The following is a 25,021-nucleotide window of genomic DNA, read 5'->3' on the forward strand; positions in this document are numbered from 1 at the left end:
CACAGAGTGGCTGACATGACTGAATGTCTTTCTGATTTCACTACTTGGGTCAAAGAGGTTGCTTATGAATGTGAGTCTATGTACTATATCATCCATAGCAAAATGCTGGCTAGCCAAAAAAACTCAACATTTTACAGGATGTGAATAAAATTATAAACCACATGAAAGTACATGCCTTTAACTCACGTCTGTTCACGTAGCTCTGTGAGGAGATGGACACAGAGCACACAGGTCTTCTCTTATACACAGAAGTGAGATAGCTTTCTAAAGGTAGATCACTGGCCAAAGATTTTGAGTTATGAGAGCCACTTCAGAGATTTCTTTCAGAAAAACAGTCACCACTGGCAGCACATTTCACTTACACAGAATGAGTCGCAAAACTTGCTTACTGTGTGACACATTCAAACGCTTAACCAACTCAATCTGTCACTTCGGGGGAGAACAATTGTGTTCAAGTCAGCTGATAAAGTGGCTGCATTCAAAGCCAAACTGGAATTAGGGAGCAATGAGTGCATATTGGGATTTTTGACATGTTTCAAACATTAGCAGAGATTTGAAAGAGACTGAGCCAGGGCCTTGTTTCTCCCAGCTGGTGCATGATCACCTACCTCAGTTTTCAAAAGATTTTGAGCATTACTTACTTCCCAGCCACAAAAGACCCTCGAACTGGGAGGGAATGAATCCATGACCCATTTGTAAATAAGCCAGGTGGATCGACTTTTTCTGTGCTAGAAGAGGATTGACTGCTTGAGATCGCAAATAATGGTGGCCTTAAAAGCATGTTTGAGACAACTTCCAATCTCCATACGTTCTGGATTAAAGTCAAGGCAGAACATCTTGAGATTGCCACAAAAGCCCTGAAAAGCCTGCTTCCATTTCCCACATCCTATCTTTGTGAAGCAGGGTTTTCTGCAGTGACAGCAACCAAAATGAGATTACAGAGTAGACTGGACATAAGCAACACACTTCAGGTATCAGTGTCTCCCATCACCCCAAGATGAAACCGTCTAATTGCAGGAAAACAAGTTCAGGGCTCCCACTGATTCTGCATTATGGTGAGTTGTATAATTATTTTGTAATATATTACAATGTAATAATAATAGAAATAAAGTACACAATAAATGTAATGTGCTTAAATCATCCTGAAACCGTCTTCCCCACCAACTCTGGTCCATGAAAAAATTGTCTTCCATGAAACTGATCCCTGGTGTCAAAAAGATTGGGGACCACTGTATTATAGGACATTTTTATTGTATCCAGTTTGGGGCTATTACAAATAAAATTTCTATAACAGTTATGTACAAGATTTTACATAGACATAAGTTTTCATTTTTCTGAGATAAATGCCCAAAAAGGTGATTACTGGGTTGTATGTTAAATCAATGTTTAGTTTTTACATCCCTACTAGCACTGGGTATTTTTACCAGTTTTTATTTTAGCTATTCTAATAGGTATGTAGTCATTACTTACCATGACCTTAATTTACATTTCCTTAATGGATAATGATATTAAACATCTTTTTATATGTTTATTTGCCACCTGTACTCTTTAGTGAAATGGCTCATCATGTTTTTTGCCAATTTTGTAATTAGATTTTATTTCACTGTTAATTATTGAGTCTTTTTCTTTTTTGAGATTCCTTGGGGTTTTGTACATGGACATACATGCCATGTACAAACTGATACAGTTTTATTTCTTTTTAAAGTTGTATGCCCTTTATTTCCTTTACATCTTATTGTACTGATTAGAAATTCCAGCATTATGTTGAATAAGAGTGTGAAGAGCTGATAGTCTTGCCTTTTTGGTGACCTTAGTAGGAAAGAATAGAGTCTATCACCATTAAGTACAATGTTAACTTTAATTATTTTATAGATTTCTAAAAATGAAGATATAGATATTTTTCTCTATTCCTACTTTTCCGAGAGTGTTTTTTATCATAATTAAGTATTGAATTTTGGCAGAAATGTGTATTTTCAACATCAGTTGACATGATCAAGTGATTTTTCTTTAGCCTGTTAATATGGTAGATTATATTGATATTCAAATACTGAACTAACCTTGCATTTCTGGAATAAACCTTACTTGGTTATGGTGTATAATTCTTTTTCTATATTGCTGAATTCTTTTGATAATATTTTGTTTGGAATATTTATATCTATATTGATGAAAGATATGCTTCTTGCTTCTGGGCATGCTTTCTCAACTTATAGGAATAAGACTCATCCTATGTCATAACTCTTCATCCTCTCCCCTCCATGCTCTTTCTTCACTTCCCTTTTAGAATAACATTCTTTGCATTTTCTTATGCAGAACCATTTACAATTCTTCTTTTGTTGCATCTATTTATCTGATGTTGCTTTCTTGTTTTTTTACTCTAAAAGGTTCATTTTAATATTTTTCCAAATATAGACAGCTTGCACTCTAATAGAAAATCTGGTATAAGTTAGTGAAAATGTAATTTTCTACTCTCTCACTAACAATACTAGTGATAATAAAAACTGAGTTAAGTCAAGAATATTAAGAATAGTATGATGTTCTGCTTATGCTGATGATATAACAATAACTGATCTAGGGCTGCCAAAGTTTGCAAGTTTTACTTTATAATAAGAAAATTTAGAAAAAGAAATGTTGATAAGGTAATTAGAAGCCTAACAGGGAAAAAGTAATACATCCCAATCTATAAGATGGGATCGTTTGGTTACTAAAAGAACAATAATAAATGAAAAAATGCACATATATTTAAATACATACATACATACATATACATATATATACATACATCGTACATGAATGTACATATATACCATAAGGCATGAATGAAATATTGCCTGTGTCCTGATAATAATTATTAATAACTGATATTTACTTGATGCCCTGTGCTAGATAATTTACTTATTATCATGTAATTATTAGAATAACTCTATAAGTAGCTCCTGTAAAATTCCAAGTGAAAGAATTGACAACCATTGTATAGCTGAACCAATGATTACACTGAGACAACCTGACTCCAGAGCCTCTACTCTTACCCAGTTTCCTTTAGTAACCAGTTGATTCATTTATTCAGTAAATATTTATTTAGCTTCTGTTATGCCCCTGGCATTGCAAAAGATGAGGATGTAAGGATGAACTAACAAGACATGTTACAAGCTCTTGGGAAGCCAGTAGCCTAGTGGTGAAACAGACATAAAATAATAATACCAAAAATTAATATATAATTATGAATTGAGATAGAAATGAAAGAAATATACAGGGTACTTAAGAAAGAGGACCAACTTTGAAATTAAATGATTGATGATATGGAAGGCCTCTCTATTTTATAGTTTAAAGGATAAGGAGATTTTAGTTAGGTGAATGGGGAGGTAAAAATGAGACAACATATTCCAGAAAAACATAATGTTTTTTGCAGGTACCCTGCAGTGGGAAATACCTCAGTGCTTATGAAGATCTAAAAGAAGGACACAGTGACTGCATTCCTGATGCTGAAAGGAAATGTGGTATAGGACAAGGCAGGGCAGGAATCATGCAAGGTCTTGCAGCCCATACTAACAATTTGGAATATTAAGCTAAGTGCAGTAGGTATAGGATTGGAGGGGTCAAGAATGAAGGATAAACCACTGCAAAAGCCTTGTAGGTAGTTTATATAATGAAAAAAGTAGGTCTAAATGACTTCTATGCTTGTCCAGTGGAGCTAAAAAATTTACAAGTGTTTTCTTCTAGAAATCTGCAAGCATGCAAGGGCTTTTCCTTTTCTCACAATACCTTGATTTAATCTTTGTAGTGCGAGTGATCAAAGACAAAGCTCTTATTGGATTTGTAATGTGAGACATTACCCATCTCTTCTCTGAAATATGAAATCTAGTTTAGTGCAATTTGTTGCCCTTAGGGAGTTGGTAATATCACTTTTGGTATGATTATTTTTTAAAGCCCATTGATAATATATTTTAAGATGGAAAGCAATAGAATGCATGTTATATATTTATATTCAGCTAGCGAGTTCTAATTACACGCTAACCTTTTACTCTTTTCATAAAAGTTATCAAGTATCCATATATTAGCTTACAAATGTATAGATTTGTTTAAAGTATAAACAAAATATTGATATGTATGTATATGTTTACATACTTAAACATTGAATATATTTAAAAAACAAAGTTATTAATAATTTTGTTTGAGTCTGGTTGTTATTTAACAAATCATATTTTATAACAAATATCACCTTTATCCCTGAAAGGCGATAGACAAAACAAAATGGTTGACAAATATAATCTATTTTTTATGTCCCTTAAATACTTTTATATAGCACTTTTCTTCTTATCTTTCATAGGCAGCTCTAAAAGCCATAATTTTTAAATATAGTTTATCTATGAAAAAGAAGGAACATTTTGAAAGCAGAAAATATTCCATACCTTAATGGCATAAAATACAAAACAACTTTATCTTCTGGGGCAATTAATTAGTTCATTGAAGAAAGTGGTATCTTGCTAGCAAATAAAAGGTAAAATACTTTATTCCACCTCTTTCTAAATTCAGGAGTAAAATAAAATACAAATTTCTACTATTAATTCATATTAATACTTATGGTTTTCTATTTGACAAAATAGGGGTTAGAAAGATCATTATAGTCAGAGAAATTTGGGTTTGAAATCCAATTCTACTATTTACTTTCTTTATTCCCTTAGGCAAATTTCTCAGCCTTTCTGAAATCTAATTTTCGAATCTTAAATAAAAGGATAATAAAATTATCTGGTCAAATTGTTTCAATGATGACCTGAGATAAAGTATGAAAAACTTATTTTCAATCCTAGCTTCATATTATGATCACCCGGAGAGCCTCAAAAAATTCTCAAGCCAAGGCTCCACCACTGACAATTAAATCAGAATCTCTGGATATAGCACTTATGCATCAGAATGTTTTAGAGAAGATCCCTGGGTGATTTTATTGTGTAGCTAGAATGAAATTGCTGATGAAAAAGCATGGTAGGCATATTATGAACGTTAATTCCATTCTCTTCTTTTTACAAGCTAGTTGCCTTCAATTTATATAAAGCTTATCCCTTCTAGAAAGGTAAGCCATAGCTATATAAAAGGCTTACTATAATTCCTTTTGGCAAAATATAATAGATAAAAGCAATGTATAGAGAATTATAAGTAGCCTCTTCTCTTTTAGATATGAATGTTAAATTTTAATTTAGCTTATCATATTATATATCAATATGAATTTATTAAAAACATGTAATTATAACAGTGGGAAGCATAGGTGAATATGGACATTAATTATTAATGTGACAGTGCTTGAGTTTTATGATAAATGCATTTAGAATTATTTGCCATTTCTTAAGTTACCATCTTTATTCTCATTTTATCAAATTGTATTGTGAAAAGATCCACATACTGGTCAAAAATTATGACACTAATAGTAAAATATATTTTTCCTAATTTATTGATTTTTTAGCAATGGTGTTATCCTTCTTTCAGTGTATTAGGCTAATAATCTTCAGGTCAATTTTGACTCATTTATCTCATATTAAGTACAGTTACCAATTTTTATATTGATTACATATTTTGCATATATTGAATTAAGTATATTATTTAAATAGTTTTTCGCCTGTTCCTTTTACTATATATGGCTATAAGAAAACTTTAAATTATAGATGTAGCTCACATATTATTCTAGTTTGCATAATATTTCCATTGGAAAGCACTGTCTCAGAAAATAAACTAAATCATATTTTCCATTGTGTAGCACTACTACAGTTCATGGTGTTTACACCATTAAATATGGGTTTCAGGCAATGGTTTTTATGCATTTTAATTACTTCATGCTAAATCTTCTATGAGATACATAAGCACATTAAGATTAATATTTTGCTATTTCTATAAAACTCTGATTCCCTTTTCTGACATGTAAATACATATTTCATATTTCATATATTTATTATATAAATATACATTATATTTATATTTATATTATACATTATATTTATATAATAAATATATAAGTACATAAATCATAGAATTTCAAAGTTGCTCACAGTTTCTGTATAAAAGTAGACACCATGACCCCTAATTAAGATTATGTATTAATTTTCTATATCTGCTATAAGAAATTATCACTAACTTAATGGCTTAAACAATGGCCCCCTTCCTCCATCTTTAAAGCCAAAAATGATGAATTGATTCTCTCTAGTGCTTTGAATCTCTCCTTCTTCCATCTCCCCTCTCTCTGATCCAGCTAGGAAAGGTTCTCTGCTTGTAAGGACTCATGTAATTAGATTGTGCCCACTTATTTAATCCAGGAAAATCTCTCCATCTCAAGTGCCCTGTAGTTAACCACATCTGCAAAGTCTATGGTACCGTGTAAGGTAAAGTATTCATTGGTTCCAGGGATTAGAATGTGAATATCTGTGGGTGGCCATTATTTTGCCTACCAGACAGTAATCAGCTTTTACAGGTAGATAAAACTCTTTATAGATGTATCCTTGCTATATGCAAATGAAAAGAAAAATATTTTTCAAACAAGGTACAATGCCCTCAGACTGAATCATATTCAAAATCCAAATCCACTAAGGTACTAGAAATATATTCCAAATTTGTATGAATGTCAAACTAAAACAGTTAAAAGCTGCTCTGGGACATTAAAACAAACTATCTGTGTGATAAAGTTTTGCCACTCAACAACCTTGCTTGAGTTTCTCGGGCACAAAGTATGATAGTTATCTCTAAGGAAACACTAAGTCAAATCTAGTTTCAATTTATCTTCCAGAAGAAAACTTGTGAATAAATTCATGTCAAGAGTAAGTTCTTTCATTGTGTTTACAAGACTTAAAAACATATATTAAACTTTCTGATTTAAAAAAAGGACCAAAAAATACAATGGGGCAATTAGCAATTTGTAGATCACTAAGTCTTCTTCAATTAATTGTTAATATAGCCAATAGCTAGGCAAATCAACTACACAAGTTGCTTATCTGTATCTCACCCTGCTAAATATACCTTAGCACAGGAGTAAAGCTAAAAGTTGGCCTTTGATACTAAACTTATATCACAATGGTAAGATAACATTTCTATTCAGAGCCTAACTATAAATTCACTAAGAAAATATTGAATATATTTCAACAGTAAAAGGTTCAAGTCCCAATTCCAATGGGGTTGGGGGGTCCCTGAACCATCAAGCAATCCGCTGGACACCAACTAGGTATCCCTACGATTCAACTCAATTCTAACATTATCTATTTGGAGATACACTGGTTAAGTGTTCAGTACTAAAAGCCTGTCTCCCATCCTCTACTTCAGATACCAGTCACAAGCTCAGGTTGTTAACTGTACTTCTGACAGACTGGCTATAAATCAGATGTTTCCATAACCTACTCCTCAAGATCCATTAATTTACTAGAGGCTCAAAGAACTCAGAGCATTTTATTCACTAGATTTAACTTTTATAAATCAAGAACAGCCCGAGGGAAGAGGTCCATAGAGCAAGGTATAGGGAAAGCGTCCTGAGCTTCCGTGCCATATCCAGGCATGCCACTTACCCACATCTCCATGTGTTCACCACCCCGAAAGCTCTAAACCCAGTCTTTTGGATTTTTATAGAGGTTTCATTGCATAGGCAAAGTTGATTAAATCATTGACCAGTGGAGACTGCACTCAATATCCAGCCCCTCTCCCTGCCCTGGGAGTTCAGGGGGATAAAACTGAAAGTTCCTATCCTTTAATCACAGGTTGGTTCTCCTGGCAACCTGCCTCCATCCTTTGGTCCAAAGTCACATCATTAACATAACAAAAGATACCTTTATCACTCTCATCACTTTGAAAATTTCAAAGGTTTTAAGAGTTCTGTGCCAGAAATGGGACAAAGGCCAAATATGTATTTCCTGTTATAAATCACAGTACCACAAATGGAAGTTTATCTATAAAGATAACCCAGCTAAGGTGATATTATGAGTGACTCATAATTGATTAGCATTAAAGAAAGAAACTTAAATGGAAATTTGGCTTGTTTTGAAAGCAAAGAAATTATGTTTCTCAAATATTTGAAAAAATCCTATTTATAAATTAATGGTTAGTACAATGTCTTATATCCCACCTTTCCTTCTTTCCCCTACATTTCATCCAAGCTGAACTGTTTATATTCCCCACACCAAATGCACTATACTGATTCCTACTTCTGTGCCTCTGCACAAGCTGTTACCCTTTTTGGGGTTCCCAAATTTCCATGCTTCAAAGCCAGCATAAGAACTTTCCTCTGTGAAACCTTCCCTGATTGACCCCAAGTAGGAGAGTTAACCACTTCCTACTTGGTGCTGTTATTGTACTTAGTATAACTCGTGTCACGTTCTGTTTCACTTGTTTATTTATCTGATTCCCCTTGACAACTAAGACTGTGACTGTTCAGACTGAAATCACCAATTCTCAGCAGTGTTTCTAGAAGATTATGTGACTAGAAATTGCAACACTCAGAGAATTTAAATTCAAATTTTATATTTCAACTATCTTATATGTCCAGTACAGAATCTGTCAATAAAATATGTTAAATTCTTCTTAAAATCCTTCATGTGTATTATCCTATCTATAGTACATATACAGTCACATAATTTCCAGGTGATCATATATCTTGGTATGCTTGGAAAAATCCTGACTTATGCCTTTTGTAGATCAGTTAAGTCCTGATAACTATTTTAGAGTCACCTTTTTCCTCTCAAAAGTATCACGGTTTGGATGATAAATTACATGATTACCCTAATAATTTTCTGAACATTATCAGTAGATAGTTAAATATTATAAAAGGTCAAATATACTGTCCATAGTTGTTACCATGGGGTAATATCCCATTGTTCAAGGCCTACTAAAAATTTTTTTATTTTATTTTTGTGATTGTTATAGTAGATTCTGTGGTGCTTCACTGAGATCCTCTTTTCAGCTAGAAATATTAGCTACTGATGGCTCACAGCTCTTTCTTCCCCAAGGAACTGCCCTCATCCAAGGTTATACTGCTCTTAGGCAAGACCCACAAGTAATGATTGGCAGTTGCAGAAATAAAAAGATGCTTCTCCATCTAACTGTGGGACAACTGTGAAGGACAATTACAGCTCCAGGGATCCCCATAGAATTGTATTACAAGTTTCCTTCTCCCTCTGCCCAATGCTATGTTCTTCAATTCCTTACACATGTGTCTCCCAAGAGAATGCTCCTATAAACCTACTTCATGCTAACTTTTCTCTTAGAGTCGGCTTCCAAGGTACCTGATCTAAGACAATAATCTTTCTCTTCATTCTAATATCATCTGCTAGGTAGGAACTATGCTAGGGTGAGGATCCTTATTTTTTTGTCCAAGTTTGAACCAATACTTCATGCCAGAAGTCTTGCTTCCTACTTTATTGCTGTCATTTCTATCATTTAAACTGTTTCTCTTTTTATGTAACAAAGAACTTTGAGTAAAGTCCAATGTTTAAAAAAAAAAATAGCAGTAATTTCCAAGAACTGTATAAGCATTGCCTATACTCTGGAGATTAAAAGCCTTAGTTTCTTGGGAAAGGATCAGTTGAAACAATCCACAAAGTGAATGACTGACCTGCTTCACAAATATTGAAATCATGGCTGTCTCTGCTTGAAGGCAAAATATTAAGACAAAACACTCTTAGCCTTTAGGCTCTTTGGCCTAGAGATTATAACCTTCAGGGACTTTCACCTGTGTACTGCTCTCTGCATGGACTCTAAGTCTTGTGACTTAGGATATCTTCTATTAATTTTCAGCTATTTTTATTTTACACAAATTACTTTATTCTCTTCCTGTGTACTGGCTCTATCTAGTTAGTCTCCCCACTTTTTTTTTTTTTTTATAAAATGGCTGCCTACTTTTGTTATTTTAGCTTCTCTTATTAATTCAATAATCGTGTAGCTTGCATACCTGTAGGACTCTATTAACTTTTACTTTTAAGAGAGATTAGAATATTACAGCACAAAGGACAGATCTATGAGTAGAATCCATTCCCCCAACAGAGAAATCTAGATGCCTCTTTTTCCCCAATGTACACTGCACAAGTCCCTCTGAAATCCCAAAGTGAACGTTATATGCCAGATTTAGATAAGCACAAACTTCACTTGCCAAAAAAGATTTGGAGTAATTATTTAAGAATCAGTCAACCAAGTAACTTAGGAACATTTTGGAGAGGAATAAGACAAGACTCCAAAGCAGCTCGGAATATATAATAGTCAAAACAATAATGCTATTTTTTCCAAAACAATTCCTAGACTTAAATACCTGTCTAATTCTAGTCCTTAAATTAGGCACAGAAAAGAAAGCAAAGAAAAAAAAATTTTCTCATTTAACCATATCCCCACCATTTATTATTTCTCTCAACTCCTTGATTGCTGTATTTTTGGCTCCTATATCCCAGCTTCAGTATCTGTCTCGTCTCTTTAATTCTGACAAATCCTTTATATTTTCTTGCACTTTGATCTCATGTTCTAATCTGAGCTTGGTTCATCTCTGTTTTTGCCATATCTACTATGTAAAAATCTATATAGGATACTATTTATTTCTCTCCAGTTGGCTGAGTTTGTAAAATCCAGGTATCTATAAACTGAAAAACAAAGTCTCCAACATAATCAATCACTCAAAAGCCAGCCACCACCATGGTATAACAAACAAATTTAAGAATATAAATATGTAAAGCATCTAATACAGTACCTGATCACATAATGGACCAATTCTAATATGCATTGCAAGCCAAAAAAATAATAAAAGAAAGAAAATAGATTGGGAAGCTGCCTTCATATTTTTAGAATTTTAATTTTAACCTGTCTCTAGTAGTCAAACAGTCATTGCATATAGATCATCCTAACTGCTTTACCTTATCATCATGATAAATAAGGCTGAAATTATTTTCAAAATGGATTTTTAGGACAGAGATGGAGGCCTTATATGGAAGAAAAACTCCAGAACATATCTTTGTTGGCTTTATTGAATCTTTATAATTCCCTAAGTCAGGAAATGCATTAACTCCAAGACATACAAATGAAATACTTCTCTGAATAACAAAATCCACTCCATTTGATTAGTTACTCTCTCAGCAAATATATAATGAGAACAAACAATGAGCTTTCACATAAGACACTCAGGGAAGAAAATATTGGGTAAGTGAGAGGTCTAGGAATACAAACTGATCCCTGAATGCAGCCCAGGCCTGACTCGTTTACTCTAGCAATGCCATCTCCTGCTCAACTCTCTAATACCCACCTATAGTATAATACTTATCTAAGAGTTAACTTCACCAATAATTCTACATCACCTGAAAATCCTCTCCGGCAAGACATCTAAACTTAAGAACATCAATACAATTTCAACCCACCATCATAAAAACAACCATGTCTGCTGATTCTTAGAATTAAAACATGATGGCCACCCACATTTAGGTCTATTTACCTCAATTATAGAAAGTCATCATTAAAAAAAAAAAACTGATTTCCCTCTACCCTTCCTTCATCAGAGGGCCTCCTTGTTCTGCCCCATCCACATGAAGAATTCCTTAACTACATCGTAAATCAGAGAATATGAACTGGATCTAACCAGTCCTGGAACTATAACAAAATCAGCAGAAATATCTTAGTAAAATATACTTCTAATTTTTAAAAGATAAAAGTTAAATTTTCTCTGATTCCGAATGTTCTCTGAGGTATATTTTTCAATAAGTAAAAATCCTGTTTTTGGAATATGGCCAGATGTGAATCTAAATGCAGAGACTGTGATGAGAAAACTTTTTTTCTGAATATTCACATTGAATTTTAGAGGAGACCTATACTTTGCAAAATTAGACATTTTATAACAGGCAGTTCATCATATAAATTTAGTAGGTATTTGAAATTCATTTAATGTCAGAGAAGCTGTTTCTCCATTGCATGGCATACACAAAATGCAATAATTTCATTCATTCTTTCATTTATCCAAAAACACAATTCAGTTTTTTCTAAATGTCGGGCATTGTGCCTAGGGCTTGATATAAAATAGTAAATAAAACAGATATGCAACCGGCCTGCATGAAGCTTAAAGAGAGTGAGGGATACTAACTAAAATAGATTTAAAATGTAAGAATTGATGCTGATTCCACAGAAGGGACTAGGGAAGACTGGTATAGTATATGTCCTGGGCCTCCAAGACGTCCATACCTTAATTCCCCAAACCTATCAATATGTCACCTTACATAGCAAAAGGAACTTTGCAGATGTAATTAAGAATTAGGGCTTTGAGATGGGATGTTTTATCTTGAATAATCTCAAGAGCCCTATATAATCACATGAATCCTAAAAAGTAGAGAACGTTTCCTGTCTACAGTCCAAGAAAGAGATGTGAGAGGATAGAAGCAGGGTCAGAGAAATGTTACATAGCTGGCTTTGAAAGTGGAAGAAGAGGGATGTGAGCCAAGGAATGCAGGTGGCCTCTAGAAGCAAGCTGTAAAAGGCAAAATATTGATTCTTCCCTACAGACTTGAGAAGAGAATGCAGCTCTGCTGACATTATCATTTTTAAGCCAGTGAGACTTATATCAGACTTTTGACCTACAAAGCTGTAAAATAATTATTTGTGTTTTCTAAGCCACTGTTTGTAGTAAATTTTTACAGTAGCAATAGAAAACTAAGTAAATATATACATATATTTATATATGAAAACTTATTTATATATAAAAATATGTATATATTATATATAAGACATATATTTACAGATATAAAAATTTAAAAGTAAAATATTAGGGCAAACATATATAATCATTAATATTAGTATTAAGTATTAGTATTAAATGGTATTAGTATTAAATATTAGTATTAAATGGTTGTCTGATTTATCTGTTATAGACCCATCTGGTCTCATTTCCTTCTAGTTCATACTAATGTGACAAGATACTAAACTTATTGAACATAGAGCTTCAGTGAAAAAAATGAGATCTGCTGCTCTGTTAATGAAGTAAAGTTATTTAGACTCAAACTGATCATGTGAACTGACCCTGAGAATAATATAAACTGTATTAATTTCTCACTTCTCTGGACTTAAAAGACTTGTAAAATTTGAAGCCTTGAGATCCATAGATTCTTATATAAGTATTACTCTTTCTTTAAATTTTCATGGTTGTCTTTACTGTTTGAATTATCATCAAGCATTTTGACTTTACCAACATAGCTCAATTACAAAAGTTTCTAACTAATCTGAAAAGTGAACCAAGCCCACCAGAGCAGATCTCCAGACATCACCAAATGAGATACAATATTTCCTAAATTAAGAAGTTGAGGATTTAAGTACAGCGGCTGTCCTAAAATATTTGAGTAACTGAGAAAGATTTGAGTTCAGCTAGTTTCAGGAAAGTACACTCCCTTTCATAAAAGCTGATGAAACAGTTAAAGAGAAGCATCATTTGTGATATGAACCTAGAGTAAAAAATAAACCTGAAAATGTGTTTTGATCATTTACTCCACACTTCTCCAAATTGGTTCCTGCTGTTCAATTCCAATGTTCATTTATTGGCTCAGTCACATACTAGCAATAGGCCCAAAATGCTGCACTTTTTATATAAAGAAAATATTACAATGCTCTTGGTGTACTTCATAAATCTGTAAACTCGTATTTTTTATTATTAATGGGTTGTATGTATCAATAAAATGTTAATATAATGTGTACATAAATGGCCTTCTGATCATGTGGACCACCATCACATAAATTTAGCTACTGCTGCTCTAACCTCTACTCCAACATCAGAGCAAATCTCCAGACATCACCCATACACACAACATCTTTCATTCCCTAAAAAAAAAAAAAAGTGCCTTCCTCAACAAGTATTTAACATTATGCCCTAGGAGAAAGGAATACATAAATATACTTTGATCACCCAAAGAACAAGCTTTCTCACCTCTGTGCTCCTCCATTCATGTGTTCCTATTCTGACCATTATCCCTTCTCCATCTATTCTCCACAGTTATCACATAAATATAACAAATAACTACAAATTAATTATATCAGGTACATGGTCATTTTAACTTAAAAAAAACTGAGAAGAAGCAAGCACTAAATTCAATTTACCTGTATCCAGATAATAATTACTGAGCACCTGCTACCTGTAAAGCTCTCTCTGTGCTAAGGGCCAGGGGCACGGTCGACACTCTCCTAGAGCTCCTGTCTAGTGGAGAAGGCAGATGAGTAAACAGAGGAATTCAATCGTGGTTGAGAGTTCTAAAGAGGGAAATACTATGAGGGAGGGGTATTGCAGGAGGTGTTTGCACTCCTTTGCCAGAAGGGGAGAAGAGAAAATATGGGGGAAGGAGAAAGAAAGAAAACAGCCTCCATCAGGCATAAATAGTGGTGCAGTCTAATCAATTAAATAACAGAATATTTGGATTCCTATAATTAAGTATACCCTTAAAAAATTAAAATTAAGGTAATTATCTGGACAAGCAAAAGAGAAAAGCTACTTACCTTTGATCTTAATTATTTAGATAGTATGAATAAAAAGGTATCTTTCCACTTAATTCTTCTAAGACAGAATTTGCCTTGTTTTAAAACCAAAATATCTAGCAGAAGGATATTAGTAATATAAGTTTTGTGTACTTGACAAATGGGCCTTGAAACTGAACTTCAGATTAAATCCTCATTAAAAGAAAGAGCAGTAAGACATAGAAAAGTACAAACATATTGTAATGACTTGCTTAGCATATTTGATGTCTGAAGTAGATACTCTTTAAATAAAGTCTATCCTCTACATAACAAAATTACATTTCAGTAATAATCGTTATTTTCCTGATTTGTTCTTTAAAGTGACAATTTTCAAAAGAATAAATTTCAAAGTTATTACTTGTATTCAATGAAATATTTTATGTATGAAATTTACATTTACCTAACAAAAAGTTTCATTGTTATAATTTTTAAATTAAAAAAATTCCAAGTGATCGTGAAAAATAATAGAATTGAATAAACTCTATTTCTAGTTCTTTGTCTTTAAAATTACTGTGTCCTCATTGTTTATTTTGAATATTCTATTTCAATGTAGAAAGAATGTTTATTAAAAGATCATCATAAAAACATGCTAATTTGAATCATATATACATATTTTTAAAACAATAACCACAGCAATTGCTTAGAACTTAGAGAAACAAAAGAATTTTGTGAAAAACATTTTATCAGTGACATTTAGAGTTGCTGGTGCATGATGACACTATAAAATAGACCAACTTTTAGTTCGTTTTATTATTGTTTATAAATTTCTAGAGACAATGCACCTTCTTAATGATTCTACCCAGGGCAGAATGCGCCCATAACTTCACCCTTGGTATGAATAATTTTTAACCTAAATAGTTTTTAAGCCAAAGTAGAAAAAAGCCATAAAATCACCACTATTTCTATGTGATATATGTTTATTATGTAGAGGACGAGCTTCAGGGGCCTGTAACTGCACACAGGACTCTGTGCTCAAAAAGGAGCCTCACGCTTGGCTTTTAATGCTCTGCTACCATAGTCTTGAAATTATAAACAATTTTACTTTGAATTTGTGTTTAGAAGTGAAGTCTGATGGGGAAACAAAGCACATGCCCTATACTCATATGCAGTCCTGCCTCCCAGTGCTTTCCGGGAAGAGGTCCTCAGCCACCTGTTCCCCCACCCAGTGACTGCTGCCACCCTCCACTCCCGGTGGGGTCCTTGGCACAAAGCAGAGTGGGTTGGGGACATGGGTCAGGGACAGGGACACCTGTGAGGGCCTGCAAGCTCCTACAGTAACTCTATGCCCTAGAGAACTTAATATTAAATAGTAAATAAAAATAACCTTTATTAAATCAATTGAAACTATAGAAAAAGCTGCTTTCTTCCTCCTATTTTTGAAGAAGAGGTCTTGAATTTTCATTTTGCACTGGGCTCCACAATTACATAACCAACCCTTCCTTTACACGTGAGCTGAGTATATGTATGTACATCCATTTGTGTTTGTATCTAAAAGAATAAAATAACTCTATCTACATTTGGTAGAGGGAATTTATCTATAATTTTATAATTTATAGATAAAATAAAACTTACATGTAACTTTACTATATTTGTATCTATAAAGAGAGAATACAAATTTAATAGCTTACAGATCAAGGGAGAAGAAATTCCAAAACAATATTATCTTCTGAGTTTCTTGTAACCAATGTATTCCCTTAAAAAATCTTTCATTAAGAATGTATTATATGCTAAAAATAAGGTTATTATAGCTTCAGAAGCAGGACATGACATTACTAATATGTTCTCCTTATTAACAAAACCTGCTTTACAACTTTGATTTCTTGAAAGGCAAAAAATTGTTTGTCAGGAGCCAAAGTCACCAAATATTAAGAGTACAGAGATATATCAAATGTGTTGAAGGGTCCTTAATACTAATTTTAGGACATTTCAATTATTTACATAAATTACTTATACTGAACAGTCCAAGTTATTCAGTTTCACATCCCGAAATTTAGATGATGTGAAACTAAGAATTTTCAAAACATACCTTCATAACCCTTGAATTATTCCACTTATAATGAGGCAGATGAACAAAACATTTTCTTGAGCTCTATTATTTAATAAGGCTTCATGACCACTATATAGTTGACAATGTCTTCAAGAATTCCTTCTTCATTTTAAAAGTGACACTAAGATTTAAATGTAAGGATAGTGATAGATATTCCAAGTAAATGTAGCTATACATATATATGAAGGCTATATATCAAATGAAACAAAAAAGGATCTTGAAACAACTATTTTTGCATTTGTCTAAATTTAAACAGCATTTCTAATATTCCTGAGAGATTAGATAAAATTGCAAAAAAAAAAAAGACATAATGTTGCATTTGAAAAAAGTTAAGAGCTATCCAAACTATATGAGCTCTTTACACCTTGAAAAATGGTCCCTGATCCCTGAAGCACTGACTTTATCTGATACTATCTAAATTTTAACTTTGATATTCACCAACTTCATTCTGAGCAACCTGCCCTTTTCTTCATCTTGTTTTCATCCTTTAAATTGATGTGCAACTCCAGTTCCTTTTCTCCAATCTTGATGCCCTTCTTCAACTAATATTTAACAAAACAATCATATGCAAATAACCTTCTGGCTGGATTCCATCCCTTGAAACTCCTATCTCACTGCTGTATCCTGTGAGCAACCTAAGGAGAGCCCACTCAAAAAGCCAATCTATTTAAAATCATCTACTAATTTGTAATTTATCACATTTGTACACAGAAAGAAACTCAGCACATACCCAACATATGGAATAGGTGAAACCAGCTACTTACATTGTTCATATACTCTGAAAGCAGATCTTGGAGAGCCTGGCGAATGGCATTGCATTCTGCGATAATCCGCTCTCGATGGAAATCCCTCGTGCATGAAGAATCAGCCAAAAGAGCAGCCCCACCGATAATGGCTTCAAGACGTTTCTCTAGTGATGGTCTTATTTCCTCTTCAGTCACTGAGAGTGGATCCAAGACAATTAAATTCTAAAGGAAAAACACATTTGGATAGTTAGAACTCCACAGCATTCTATTTTTATAAAAAAATAAATATTTTTATAAAAAAATAAATATTATTTTGTTTTTACATTTAGAATTCAGATATAATAATAAAAAGAATTGCAATTTTACTGCCTCCTCCAGTTTATGCATAATTCTATGTAGCAATTATTATTAAGGTGAGTGACAAAAATTGTACAATTATCAGCATCAGTTCTAGTGTCAGACAAACCTGTATTCAAATCTTGCCTTTCCCTCTCACCAAAAGTGTGAGCTAACTCAGGTGTCTCATGCACTCCGAGCCTCCTCTTCCTGATCTTTAAAGTTGATATATTAGTGTTGCTTGTCTCATAAAACTGTTATGAGAACATTATGAATGTTTAATGCCATGCCTTGCACATTAACTATTATTTACAATAGTCGTCTTTATATAGAACTTCATTGTTTACATAATATTTCCCCATATATAATCATATTCTGACAATACTATAAAGAAGTAGGCAGTAAAAACATTGTTAACCACACATTTCAACTGATAGTGAGTGAAGGTGAGACTGTCTTGCCCAAAGTTACTGAGCAAATAAATAGTGAAGTTCCGACAAGTATCCAGGTCTTAGAATACCTAATTCAGTATTATTTCTATTATTCCTCACTGTAAATCATATACTCTAATTAACTTCAACACTAACATATCAAAGAGAATTCTGAATTGTAATTATTCATTGAAAAAGTAAAACTCCATTGTCTTTTTATCTATTATAACTTCCAGCTATTTTCCACTATTGGAAACTGACATGGTATATTTAAGGTTTCCATTAGATATAAGTCTTCAAGCAATAGAAGTCAAGATAATCTATAGTCTCTGAAGAAAAGATGGAAGATTTGAGGCTCTAAGGGTCCTTTATTAAAATACATCAAGAGCAAAAGCCTTTCTAAAGTTTAGACATAATGTTATAACTGGAAAAAGAGTTAGCATCAAATAAAAGCTCTCTGAAAAACCCTTAACATAAAATTAAATCATGAAATAATCTTCAAAATGTGTGTATATGTGTAAATCTACACATGCACACAAACATAAACAATGAAAATATTTTATTTTCAGAGTGCATAATTTTATAATTAAATGTTATATATACAGATATAGTGAAAAGTATATGTATGTTGTGTGTATATATATAATCTTACATTGATCATTATATTACATTATGATAAATATCAAAAGTAGCCAGGATAAAATTTTAATGCTATAATTCTAGGGCCAAACTAGAAAGAGAAAATTATTACAGAAAGAGAAATAGTTAAAACAATTAGAAAAAAAGAAAATTAGTACTGAGTAATGTTCACATATTATATGTTATAATAAATAAAATATAAACTCTTTTACATAGAAAAAAAGTAAGGAAAAAAGGAAAATAAATTTACAAATGCAAAATTTAACATTTTCTTTATCTAATACATAATCTTTTTGATGAGACAATAATCCCAATCATGGATGGGCTTTGGCCATCAGTCAAGGATTCATTTACATTTAAAACTACCTCTTAATTTCACTCACTTTTTTTTTTTTTTTTTACCATATCTTCCTTTGGCTCACTAATTTAGTACAATTCCACTCCAATGTTTCATAACAATAATTAAACCAATTAAAAACGTTTTTTTGAAAATGTACCTCTAATATGATACCATCACTAAGAAGAGACACTAAAGGTAACACAATTGTTCTACGATTGTTCATATGAAATTAGAAGATGTAATAGGAACAGTTAACATGTCTCTAGCATTGTAAGAGTACAAAAAGTTAAATTTGAAATGTTTGACTATAAGAACTGCAAGAAGAAACTAGTAATTTCAAGGTTTTTAGATGTAATTTTATAGGACTAAGTTCATTCCACTTCCTGCTCTACAAGGCCATTCTTCAAACTATTCCAGCCTTTGGATTTTTGCATGCTTGACATTTAAGACTTTTCAGATTCTTCCAGTTTATCTGAACTCAAACCATTGCCTATTCTGTTACCCACACATAGGCTTCTTGATTTACCCTAAAACTACTGTCTTCCTATTCATACCCTAAAAAAGTTTTCACTAACCTTGTCATCAAATCAATAAAAAGGTAAGTTTTTAAAAAATAACTTGAATGTTCTATGAAATAAACATTGGATGTTTGAGATATACTGAAATAAAGAATTATCTCTTCTGGACATCACTGAGATGATGAAATAGGAGTGATTTCCACAATGACTCATGAATGAGAATAACTTTATGGAGGCCTGGGAGTATAGCTGAGAAGTTCAGCACCTCAGAAGTGCAAAAAATGAAAGAATAGAAGTATTAAAGAAGATAAGAGGGACAGATTCACTTTACCCATGTCACCTTTCTCCCAAGGCAGCATAGCTCAGGGCCTAGAGACCACTTTGCCCCATGATTTCTCCCACAGAGAGCAAAGTGAGCGCTCAGCTTCCTCAGCCTTGTAGGATGCTGCCTAAGAAGCCCATTTCCAACTCTTCACACCCAGAACACTGAGGGGATTGGGACAGTTGAATTATTTGGGGACAGCTAAGAGCAGAATAAAGGGGTTGGTGCTCATAGCAACCAATGCACAATCTCAACTACCAGCAGATCCTGCTAAATGAATTGCAGACTCTAATAAGAGCCACATCCATGATCCCAGTAGGATCCCTACCTGCAGATCTCACAACTAGCAGATGTGCATCTTTAGTATTCCAGGCACCACCCGCTTCTGGAGCCAATACATCATGATCCCTTCCAATGATGCATGCGAGCTCTCACATATAGCACATAAATACCAGCATCCATCTAGATCTATTGTAGATTGGCAGAAGGTACACAACATTAAACACTTTAGGGCATTTCCCTAGAGAAAATAAAGAAGAGGCTCTCAGTACCCAGCCTAGGTTTGTGGTATCAAGAATAGACACACAGTCTAAGATTTCTCCCCTGGGAATTGGGGGGAGATGGGGAGGGGAAGGGGAGAAGAAGAATAATGGAGCAAGTGCATTCATAAACAGAATCTGAGAGACCCCCAGTACCCCTAGCTGGGCTAAATGAAGCTAGTCAGTAAAGACTGGAGGAAGTGATTGTTTCTTCAAATTTAAAGACAGCAATGCTAGGTTTGAAAAAATATGAAGAACCAGGGAAATATGATATCACCAAAGGAACAAAATACACTCCACTAGCTGTTGCCAAAGAAATAGAGATTTACTGCCTTTAAAAGAATTCAAAATAATCATCTTAAAGAAGCTTGGTGAGATAAAAGAACACAGATAGACAATAAAATAAAATAAGGTACAAAATGAGAAGTTTAACAAAGAAATAGAAACCATAAGAAAGAAACAAACAGAAATTCTGGAGCTGAAGAATACAATGACTAAATAGCAAATCCACCAGAGGATTTCAACTACAGACTAGAGCATTCAGAAGAAACAATCAAGGAACTTAAATACAGATCACTTAAAGTTACAAGAGATATAACGAAAACAATTTTTAAAAGTAAAGAAGGTATTATGCTAAGTGAAATGAGTCAGACAAAAAAGACAAATACCATATGATCTCACTTATATGTGGAATCTAATAAATGAACAAGTAAAACAGAAACAGACTCATAGATACAGAGAACTAACTGGTGATTGCCAGATGGGAGGGAGTTTGGAGGAAAGGGTGAAAAGGGGGAAGAGATTAGTAAGTACAAATTGGTAGTTACAAATAGTCATAGGGATGTGAAGTATAGCATAGGGAACATAGTCAATAATAGTGTACTAACTATGTATAGTGCCAGGTAGGTACTACACCAATCAGAGGATCACTTTGTAAATTATATAAATGTCTAACCACAATAGCCTCAAGTTCCAATCGTGTTGTTGCAGATGGCAAAATTTCATTGTATTTTATGGCTGAGTAATATTCCATTGTATATATGCACTACCTCTTCTTTATCTATTCATCTATCGATGGACACCAAAGATAGCCTACATATCTTGACTATTGTAAATAATGTTGCAATAAACATATGAATTCACATGTCCCTTCAAAGTAGTATTTGGCTTTCTTTGGATAAATGCCCAGAAGTGGAATTACTGGGTCTTTCTTTGTCTTTTGCTATAGCCTTTGTTTTAAAGTCATTTTGTCTGGTATAAGTATTGCTATGCCAGCTCTTTGTCTGTTTGTCTGCTTCTTTTTTCATGAAATATCTTTTTCCATCCTTTCACTTTCAGTCTGAATATTTCTTTTGATCTAAAGTCACTTGTAGGAAGCATGTGTAAGGGTCTTATTTTCTTATCCTTTCAGCCACACTATGTTTTTTGATTGGAGCATTTAACCTATTTACATTTAAAGTAATTGTTGATAGATATGTAGTTATTGACATTTTATTACTCATATTTTTATCTTTTTTTCTTCTTCTTCTTAAAGAAGTCTCTCTAATATTTCTTATAATACTGGCTTGGCGGTGATGAATTCTTTTCGCTTTTTCTCGTCTGGGAAGCTCTTTATTTGTCCTTCGATTCTAAATGATAGTGTTTTGCTGGGTAGAGTAATCTTGGTTGTAGGTCCTTCCTTTTCATGCTTTTGAATATTTCTTGCCAGTCTCTCTGGCCTGCAAAGTTTCTGTTGAGAAATAATATCTGACAATCTTATAGGAGCTTCCTTGGAAGTAACTAACTGCTTTTCTCTTGCTGCTTTTAAGATTCCTTCTCTTTAACCTTTGGCATTTTAATTATGTTGTGTCTTGGTATGGGCTTCAATGGGTTCATCTTGTTTTGGACTCTGCACTTTCTGGGCTTGTATGTCTATTTCCTTCACCATGTTAGGGAAGCTTTCTGTCATTATTTTCTCAAATACGTTTCTTACTCTCTCTTTTTTTTCTGGTACCTCTATGATGTGAATGTTGGTACGCTTGATGTCACCCCAAAAGCCCCTTAAACTATACTCTATTCTTGTTGCTGTTCTGATAGGTGTTTTCTGCTACCTTATCTTCCAAATCACTGATTTAATTCTCTGCTTCTTCAAGTCTACTGTTAATTTCCTCTTGTGTTCTTCATTTTAGTTTTTGTGTTCTTTATTTTTGAATGATACTTTTTTAAGTCTTCTATCACCATTTTTATGTTTCCTATCTCTTTGTTAAAGTTCTCACTGAGCTCATGGAGCATTCTTATAACCAATATTTTGAACTCTGCACTATTTCCATTTTTTTAGTTATTTTTCTGGAAGTTTGTTCTGTTCTTTAATTTAGGACATGTTTTTTTTTTTTTTTGCTTTTTTTTAATTTAAATTTTGGCTGCCTCCCTGCGTTTGCTTCTATGTATTAGGTAGAGATGCTGTGTCTCTCAGCCTTAGTAGGTGTCCTGTGGGTCCAGTGGCACAGTCTCCATTGTCACTTGAGCTGGGTGTTCCAGGTGTGTCCCTTGTGTGGGTTGTGCCTGCCCAATATTGTTGTTGAGCCTTGGTTACTGTATGCACATCAATGGGAAGGATTGATCCTCAGGCTGATTAGTTGTGACAACTGGCCATGACTACAGCTGAGAAGCTGTTGTACAGGGGCTAACCCTACAGAGCAGAATTTCCTTCAGCAGGGCTCCGGTGCCTGTCCTGTCTTCCCTTTAGGTGTGTCATTTGTGGAGGTGGTTGCATAGTTCTCAGGTGGTGGTCTGAAGCTGGCCACTGTGTATGTTGGTTTGGGGACCTCTCAGGAGGGGTTCTATTGCAGGCCAATGTCAGCCATTGCCTGTACCCTACCCTGGGCCACTTGCATGAGCTACAAAGTGATTTGCAGATGCTTGCCACTTGTGCTGGGCTTGGAAGTGCTGAGAGAAGCTAAGCTGCAAACCAATGTTGGCCATCACTAATGTGGAACTTGAGGCTGCTTGGCAAAAGCTGTGGGAAATGCCGAGGCCAGATGCTGCTGGTTAGGGGTTGTGAACCTTTCAGAAATTTTAGAGAAGTCTGCAGCATGAGCCAAGACAGGCTATTTGTATGGGAAATTCACTGGAAGCAGCTTGGGCCTGCAAGTTGGGTGGATTGGGGTCTCATTGTCTTCTACTTACTGTATTTTAGGAGGCAGTATAGTTTAAAGATTAAGAAACCAGGTATAACTCCAGAAAGTGGTTAGCCTGGGTTTGAATCCTGGCTCAAGCTTTGAACATTTTTATCTATGTTATTATCATCCTCTATATTTTCCTCTCTTTCAACATATCTTATAACTTCCTTGGTTAATGAATTTAATTCCACATTTTTCTTTATACTGCTTCTCAGAATTGAAGTCTTTTAGTAACTTGCATAAGATCACTCAGCTTAAGTACCAGAAACAAGATTCTGTCCAAATATGTCTATTTTCAGTTCCATGTTATAGCTATTATGCAGTGCTGCTTTCATTATCTTCTTTAACCATCGTCAACCACTTTGGAGGTATTGTAATCATTAATTTATAAAAGAGAAAACTGAAAGTGAGCAAAATTATGTAACTTGACTGATAATACTCTTAAAAGAGAAGATTTCGGATACTAATCCAATTTTATATAACCTCCAATCTATATACTTTCTACTACTCTGGGGAAGCTAAGATGAGACCATCTGGTAATCCTCTCCAGTCACTTCTATCTCAATATGCTTTCTATTCATTTTTTCTTCCCATCTGTCTTCAGAGATGATCTCTCCCTCTCCCTTTCCCTCTCCCTCCTACTTTCTCCCCACTTCTTTCTTTTCAAGACTAACTTTTTTTGCGTGTTCTTATCTTAAGCCCCAAGGCCTCTTCAATTATTCCTTCCTTAGATTTTGAGTCCTTCTTCAGTGCCTACTATGTGCCAGGTACTGTGCTAGTAATAGATAATGAAATGGAGAACATACCTGGCCACCTCACAGGGCTCTCAGCCTAAAAGAACTGACAAATATTAACCAAAAAATCACATAAATATATAACTGCAATGTGAATGCATGCTATAAATTTTAAAAATTGAAAGTTAAATATAGGTTGACCAGGCATAACTCTGGGCAATTAGGTGAAGAATCAGGATAGTTAAAGACAAAGCAGGTATAATCTCTAGAGAATTCATACAGTTCTCAGAGAGGACTTTAAATTTCCACAAAACATAGAATTGAAAGTTTGGAAGTACTCTTATCCAGTCTTATCAGATCGACCTGAATTGGTATCAGTGTTATAATTATGTGGAACTTAGAGCAGGAGGCAGAACACTGTGAAAACTGAAAACAAACCAAAGGGAAAAGATGGACTTTACCCTTAAAATAATATAGTTAAAGTGCTCAATTTGAATTTAAATAGGACACAGAAAACTTCCTGAAAGGCAGGGAAGAGTTCCGTGCAATCAAAAGGAAAATATATATTGCATTTTTCTGCAGAAGTAGAAAAATTTGACCCTGCAAAAGAATGATTAAATTGTAAAATCATTGGCACATTTATAGGTATTTCAAAATATAAAAGATGTACATGATCTAAAGACTGAGCGTGTGATAACCAACCCAAATCATGATGCAGGAAATGACTTAAAATGCA

General features: G+C 33.8%; 1 protein-coding gene across 1 annotated transcript in view; it reads right to left on the reverse strand.

The window, feature by feature from the left end:
- CTNNA3 (catenin alpha 3) overlaps positions 1-25,021 on the reverse strand; it is a 1,416,183-nt gene that overhangs the window by 1,020,721 nt on the left and 370,441 nt on the right. The window contains exon 8 of the mRNA XM_039871928.1: positions 17,287-17,490. Within this exon, the coding sequence (XP_039727862.1) occupies positions 17,287-17,490 (204 nt within the window). The remainder of the gene's footprint in view (positions 1-17,286; positions 17,491-25,021) is intronic.

This window comes from Pteropus medius, unplaced genomic scaffold (genome assembly GCF_902729225.1).
Source record: "Pteropus medius unplaced genomic scaffold, Ma_sr-lr_union100, whole genome shotgun sequence".
In the NCBI taxonomy this organism is placed as follows: Eukaryota; Metazoa; Chordata; class Mammalia; order Chiroptera; family Pteropodidae; genus Pteropus; species Pteropus medius.